This window comes from Pyrus communis, chromosome 2 (genome assembly GCF_041283825.1).
Source record: "Pyrus communis isolate YQ-2024b chromosome 2, ASM4128382v1, whole genome shotgun sequence".
NCBI classification, from domain to species: Eukaryota; Viridiplantae; Streptophyta; class Magnoliopsida; order Rosales; family Rosaceae; genus Pyrus; species Pyrus communis.
Window position 1 is genome coordinate 23,637,506 of NC_142566.1, and position 8,128 is coordinate 23,645,633.

The 8,128-nt window shown below is 37.7% G+C and overlaps 1 protein-coding gene across 1 annotated transcript; it reads left to right on the top strand.

Moving 5' to 3' along the window:
* Nucleotides 1-4,507: 4,507 nt before the first annotated feature.
* Nucleotides 4,508-8,128, top strand: LOC137746635 (putative pectinesterase 63). Its single transcript, XM_068486640.2, has 4 exons — nt 4,508-5,189; nt 6,889-7,095; nt 7,219-7,454; nt 7,664-8,128. Exons 1-4 carry the CDS (start codon nt 4,692-4,694, stop codon nt 7,821-7,823), a joined length of 1,101 nt encoding a protein of 366 aa, XP_068342741.2. The 5' UTR covers nt 4,508-4,691; the 3' UTR covers nt 7,824-8,128.

The following is an 8,128-nucleotide window of genomic DNA, read 5'->3' on the forward strand; positions in this document are numbered from 1 at the left end:
TGAGAGGAATGGATTGGATTTCGATGACGCCAAAATTATTACATGTGGTGATGTTACCTTATGGTCAGGATTTATCAGATTTGCAGATAAACTACAGCATGCATGTCAGGTTTTGCACATGTTATTAATATTTGGTGGTAATATTTCGATTTAAATCGGGTCCCCTCCTATCATGCTATGATATCAGCGCACGATTTAGCTTGTTCACTGCTGCAGCCCATACTAGAACCCGTTAGAACTACTGAACTAGGGTTTCATATGCATGCCTTGATCAATCTGTAACTCTGTTGTCATCTGAAAGGGAAAGAGGTGTTTTGGGTATTAATGGATAAGTGCAGCTTTTTCCAGTCGCCCCTAGAGACTAGAGGGGGATCGTATCTCTTACACCACGATCCGAGTTTGATTGAGCAAGTGGCGTTTCAGACTCCTACGTGACTTGATGATGATATAGTGAATTAAGTCAGGAATATGTGTAGAAGATATGGTGAAATGTGTAAGAAAATCAACGGGGAGTGATGAAATATGGATCACAAGTTATGTTGTGGACATAGGGTACAAGTCATGACCTAATTTAATCCAAAGCAGAAGCCATGAATTAAACCCTAGCATGCCCTCAAGTTTACTGGATAAGATATCGAATGTGGTGCCAGACATGTCACACAACTTGGAAAATTAGAGAAATATTGTTGGTGGTCGTGGAATGTATGTATGACTCACCGTGATATAATGGGTTGGTCGGCCAAGTTGAGGAATTAGAGAATGTTCCCCCTGGTAACTAGTTGTTGGGATATCCATACATATAATTAATTCTGAAAGTGTCCCTTGATAGTCACAAAGAGCGGGGTGCCTTGTGTGGCTTCAGATCCTCCCATTCTCCTTGTGTATAAATATATATATATATATATATATATATATGTATATCATTTTTGTTGGGTTAATATTTTGTCTTCACTGTTGTGTATTCGAACAATTGAGGTTGAAAGTTGTGGGGCATGCATTAGCTAGTTTTCCAATTTTCATACATATTGTGGTTGTGCTTCACTAATTAAAATCAACGTGTTATAACTTGAGTAGACTGTTAAGGCATGTGGTGGTGTAATGTTACATTGAAAAATTACTTCATGCACAGTATATTTCACAATAGTAATTCAGGATCATAACTCAAGCACTGGATAAGGTACGTAGCGAAAGTGTTTATTTTCCGGCTATACCAAATATTGAACAAGTCCGTCCATAAAACTAGAGACTGCGGACATGGTTTGCCAAATAGTTCGAACGAATTGTGTTCATTAACAAACATTAATTAGACAATAGACTTAGTTACTGGATTCAAGACAAAAGGGAAACAAGAATAATTGGATTATTGGATTACTCTTATGTAAGAATCCTTATTGGACTCAACTAGTGATAAAGGTGAGTCAGCATATTTAAATTATAAATCACGTTTTGAGTTTTGTATACGTGTGTTTGGACCCGATTTTACACCATCGGCCCAAGCGATCGAGGCCGTTGAGTAAGCATGGTTCTTAATCGTTGGATAAGAAAGTTAGGATAATTTGCTATTGTTAAGAGATAATATTATGCTTCTTAATCATAATAATTATCTTTTAATAAATTATCTTAATTATCTTATACAAAATAAATTATACAGATTCTTGGACACTTCATGTGGCCTAACATGGATCTGCAAGCCGAAGATAATGATGAATAGGAAACCTAATAAGGTTAGGTGATGGATGTCAGCTTGGTATCTAGTCGGCTGCATGGGATCTATGGTTGAATGGACTCATGTACAAAGCCACGTGGAACAATGGGAAAAGATTTTATACATGGTGGTGATAAGTTGGCAATACAATTTGATCAAGATTGGGATACGTGGTCTTCATGTATGCGTGGGTAACTTGCAGATGGGGTGAATTCGAATTGCAAATTGGATAGGCATTTGCAACATGTGGGGGATACGGATTCTTGAGAAAAGTAAGGTGATTGTTTTGGGAAGTGAATTGTCCTTCCAATTAATATGTTAAGATAATAATACAAATTGGAGCACGGCATTGACACTTTGATTAAGGCGAAGTGATGTTATCAAAGGGTTTTTATCACAATATCCGGATGTAGAAGAGTTAGAGTGGAACTAGGAAAATCTATTTCGGCAACGGAGCACTACGAATTCTATAAATACAAGGCTTTGAATGCTGAGAAGAGGCCACCTCCAACTCAACACACAACTGCCATGCGCAAACTTCTCAAACATCTTGAGATTTTTTATTTTCTTTTTCCGCCAACAGACCTTCAATTTGGATAAACATCACTGTGAAGGTAACCGACGAACATCTTCAATTTGGATAAACAGCACTGTTGCCCTAGAATCAGTCGACCAAGGAGCACCTTCAGTTTGTATAAACAGCACTGCGTCGAGGCCGACTGGTTATCTATCCAAGTCTCGGTCTAGAAGGATTTTCGAATCCTTATTGGCAGGGGTCATCTCATTAGCCTTCTCGGCGAAGTGAGGTGACCCCTACCAATAAAAACTGGAGCATGTACTTGATCTTACTTATCCCCAATTAGAATTGAAAGCAATAGGATCTGTAACCAACTCCCATGATAGATGGAAGTTGTGTAAACCTTGCTTTATAAATTGGATTTCCTGCTCACAGAGAACCCTCTCTTTGTATTTGGGACTATCACCATAAGAGAATACAAGTCTCCTAGTGAGTAGAAGAGTCCTTTTTGAATCACAACCATGTCTACTGCGGGTTAGAACTCGATAATCTAATTGGATTGTGTTCTAGTGTTTGCTGTTAGTTTAAGTGTATATGTATATATATTCCAACATCTTACTCTTGTAGTGAGCAGGGTGCGGAATAAAAGGTAAATTTCTTCTTATTCTCAGTTGATAGTATCTTCTTCTAAAAGTCAGTGTCTAGCTAGCTAGAATAATGGACCCTAAAAAAGAGGCTAATTACTCGATTTTAAACGCATGATTAGAAATGAATCAAAATGATACATTTATCTTGCATCAACAACATATCCATTAAGGCCCTATAGGGTCATGTGACTAACAGAAAGCTGAAAAGAAAAAAAATGGTTCGGGAGGTCCTATGGGGAATTTTACGTAGGTTTGTATAGGTGATAAATTGTTGTGTTTTTTAAAATGACTGGGACAGATTTCAACGAGCCTCGACATCATAGCTCGGAAGATGTACATGTTTCGACATCATGACTCATTAGATGTGGACAGACCCACCAAGTGCTTGAATTATAAAGATGTGAAGGTAAAAGAGTCACACATTAATGAAAGAGAAATCTTACAAGAGTTATAAGAGGTTGGGCTACTTCTCATATTACCAATTAGTTTTATGGTGGAACTCCAACTTTCTTCATGGTATCAATGCAAGTTGGGCCACGTGTGAACGTGCGATGCCCACGGACACACGTGTTCCACGTCACCCAATCTGTATTGTTCAAGTGTTTGACTTGAAAATTCGTCACATGTGAGGGAGCATGTAATGATGTGAAGGTAAGAGAGTCATACATCGGTAAAAGGATAAACCTTTATAAGAGGTTGATCTATTCCCATGATGGAACCCCAAATTTTTTCATGAGCAAAATGCCTCACTGACAAAACTCAGCAAAAATTGACTAATTGAACGATTCATGAATCTACCACTGCCTTACATACACGGCACTCCTAATAAGTAAACATGCCCTTTCAGCATGTCCTCGTTACAATGCTAGAGAATGCATGTATGCTCTAGCATTCTAGTGATTGGAATCTTGATATTAAATGGTATAACAATGCTTAAACATTAGGCACGTAGCACCAATTTGCTTCTTAGCCCAACCTTTAACACCTTCACTCTCTTAACAGTGAGAAGCCCTCATGTTAAGTTTATGAATCCCTTAAGAAAGGGCTAGAGTTCCTACTCTCAGCCCAAACCGTATCCAAGTCCATACAGCTTAAAATTGCAAACGCTGTTTCCCAAGAAGCAGTAGACATTCTGCTATTTTGGGCGTGGCAAAAAAAACTGCTACTCTGCTGCCAACCTCCCCTTTTACTACTTAAAACAACTTCATCTGTTACTTCTCTCATATTGTCATACACCAACTTCTCCTCTTTGTCCACCCAAACCCTCCTTTTACCCAGATTCCTCCAACCTCTTCACATCCTAATTCGCAACTCATAAACCAGTAGCCACCTTAAATATTTACCATCCCCAATATTCTTGCATACGTACAATTGTTGTACACAATTTCCCTCTCACATAACTTGTTACATAACTCTACCACGTGACAAGTTTTTTTTTACATAGAATACAAATTCTCTTCTTCTTTGTACCTTCAAGAAAACTTTGATCACACGAACCATCCCCATAACTCGTACACGAGTAAATAAAGAATCGTGGCGAGTGGAACATATACAAGAGAGATGCAAGAACTTTTTTCTTTTTCTTGCATCATCACCAACACCAAGTTTATATAAGCATATACAACAATCCAAGAAATCATTTAAAACCAAAGCATGAAATTCAGTAACAAGCTGCACGTATAGCAATGTGTCCGTACGTCTCTTTCTTTTGTTCTTCCACTTTCTAAATTCCTTCTCTCTCTAAACATTCCCACACCACCAACTCCTCACCCATCAAATCAATCAAACCCTAAACATTTTCAAGAAATCCAAGAATTCACTAATGGCACCACTATTAGCATTTCTTCTGGTTCTCAACATCTTCATAAACTCACCTCAACTCGGGCTGAGTCGCCCCAACCTCATCCCACCCAACTTCTCCCAACTCGACTCGTGGATCGCCCACAACATGAGGGGCTACACCAACCGCAAGGCCACCCAAGCCACTCTCCGCTTCGACGCCCAACTTCTCTCCGCCGAGGAAATCGTCAGAATCATAACCGTCAGGAAAGACGGAACCGGCCAATTCAGAACCGTCACAGACGCCGTGAACAGCATTCCTTCTGGGAACACAAGGCGCGTCGTGGTTTTCATCGGCGGGGGCGTGTATACGGAGAAGGTTCTTGTTGACGCGTCGAAGCCGTTCGTGACGTTTTACGGGGACCAGAACGACGTGCCGTCAATCACGTTCGATGGCACGGCGTTGAAGTACGGGACGTGGAATAGTTCCACGGTGGCGGTGGAGTCCGACTACTTCGTGGCCGTCAATATTGCGTTCGTGGTGAGTTACAATATCATGTCATGATGGTTTTTGCCGTTTTGTTCATAATTCATTTAATTCTGATGTCGTTTCTTAACATGATTTTTTTTTTTTTGGTTGTTGGAATTTCTTAACATGATATTTGATCTGCATGTGCGTTATTATTTGGCGTTGCTATTTTGACAAATAAAATTGACATATTTGTTGACATACTCTTTAATATAGGATGATGTTATCCACACATCTATTTTTATTTCTCACATACTTCTCTCAATTATTCGATTGTCGGATTGTATGAATTGAAGAAAATCAATAGAGAAAAATTAACAAGAGTGTGTAGGAGGTAAAAAGGAGTATGTAAATATCACTACCCTTAATAGATAGGAGGAACTCATATATAATGATAGAATCCGCTCCGCATTAGAGAGTATTAACAAATATGTTAATTTTGTATGTTCAAATACTTTTATTATTTTCCATAAAGAAAAATTGTTCTTTTGTTTTATTTTTCACATTTTGTCGTTGTATCTATTGCTACCTGTCTTGAAGAAAAAGAAAGAACACAAAACGGAACGCATATATGGCATTGTTTGTGGTTATTTTCAGTGATGAGGTCATGAGGGAATGGAGAGATAGACCTAGGAAAAGTATGACGAATGGATCTGGCTATTAAGATTTATTACCTTTCCCTGAAATAGGTTTGGAGTCTTGGACATGTTTTGGTTTTTGCTTCCCTTTAAAAACACTAGCAATGCAATATTTTCTTTAACAAATTAATTGCCCTAATTAAAATCTTACAATCTTACTTCATCATCATATGGTATTTTTGAAACGCTTGTCATTACATCATCAAGGCATTATTTTATTTGTAAACGATATTTTGATTATCTAATCTAAGCTACGAAAAGGTGAATCTGAACTTGAGTTCAAAGAAACACGGCTTATCTAACTTGAGTTAGGTGTAGATCTGCATATCATCAAGCCACTGTGATTAAAGATGTGTGAATGAAAATACGATGATATTAAATCACAGTGGAACAAAGTGGCTTGTGATTTAAAAAACACAGTGGAACAAAGATGTGAATGAAAATACGATGATATTAAATCACAGTGGAACAAAGTGGCTTGTGATTTAAAAAACACATTGGAACAAAGAGTAAAGTACAAAAAACTACCTCAACTATTGGTGTCACGATACTTTCATACTTCATCTTTAAAGATGACAATGTCATACCTCATCTTACGAATTTGTCTCAATTCTAAAGATAAGGTATGACATTGTCAATTTTAAAAGATAAGATATGAAAGTGTCGTGACACTAATAGTTGAGGTAGTTTTTGTACTTTACCCAAATATTAATGATACGCGTTATACATATGAGATACGATAATATTAATTGATGGATATCGTTTGATGGTTTGTGGATGAAACTTAATCATGACCTAGTCACAACAATGGCCAGAAGTGTAAACTGCAGCATGGAAAATGCTAATCTGCAAAACCAAAATATCTATAGACACGGCAGCTTTCCTGGTGACAGAGAAAAAAAAAAAAAAACCCACGATTTTAATAGGGACTGGGGAGGGCAAAAACATGTGAAGATGAATAAATCAACTTTAACTACCAGTTTAATTATATTTTTCTTTTAAGTTTGTAAAATAAAGAGTTCTATAATTCGACTAATGATGATCATGCATGCATGGTGTGTTTGTTTTTATAGAATTCAGCTCCGATGCCGGACGGAATAAGGCCGGGGGCACAGGCGGTGGCGATGAGGATATCAGGAGACAAGGCAGCGTTCCACAACTGCAGGTTCATAGGATTTCAAGACACGTTATTGGATGATAGGGGGAGACATTTCTTCAAGGATTGCCACATCCAAGGCACGGTCGATTTCATCTTTGGCAATGGCAAATCCCTCTACTTGGTAATTCGTTGAATAATTAAAATTAACCCAATTAATTAGCCAAATTATAATACAATTTTATAACTGTACGTAAATATTGTTTTTAGTTTTAGATTCAGAATTAATGAATATTTTGTATTGCAGAATAATACGATACATTCAGTTGCAAATGGTATGGGGGTGATAACGGCACAAGCTAGGGAAAATGTGGAAGACGATAGTGGTTTTGCATTTGTGCATTGCAACATAACGGGGACAGGTGACACATTTCTTGGGCGAGCTTGGAGGGAGAGACCTAGGGTTGTGTTTGCTTACACATACATGGGCTCTCTCATCGATAAACAAGGATGGTCTGACTACATGCATACCGAGCGTGACAAGTAAGCACCCTCTTAATAATGTTATCTTGCTAGATTTACAATGTCACACTAAAAATTTATGTTCAAGCAAAAATTAACATGATTGTTCGATAATTTAAATACATATGCGCATCATGAGACAGTCTAACAAGAATAGATATCATGTATGTTAACTTTATTAAAAATACAAATGATAAGTTTAAGCGACGATGATGGTGATTTTGTTGTAGGACTGTGTATTATGGAGAGTACAAGTGTATAGGACCGGGTTCGAGCTCATCGGGTCGGGTCAAGTATGCAAGAATGTTATCTGATGAAGAAGCAAAGCCCTTTCTTAGCCTGACTTTCATCAAAGGAACAAAGTGGGTTCTCCCACCTCCCAAGCTATGAATTATATATGTATACTGCTCATATCATCAGTATATATATATATGTGTGTATCAATGTAGTAAATAAAATGAGGAATACTAGGTTGAAGGTTAAAGGAAACTGGCCAGGCCAGCATTGATGTGCTCTCCTGTAAGTGTCTTACCGTGTGTATATAGTTTACCCCATGTTGTAAGCTTGTAACTTTGCAAGAAAAGCAGGTTATTTAGTGAAAATTGGGGTTTCTATACACCACATAGTATTTGATTTTTTTTTTTTTTCTTGAATAGAGGAGATAATCTACCACACATTGGTAACAGATTAAGCCA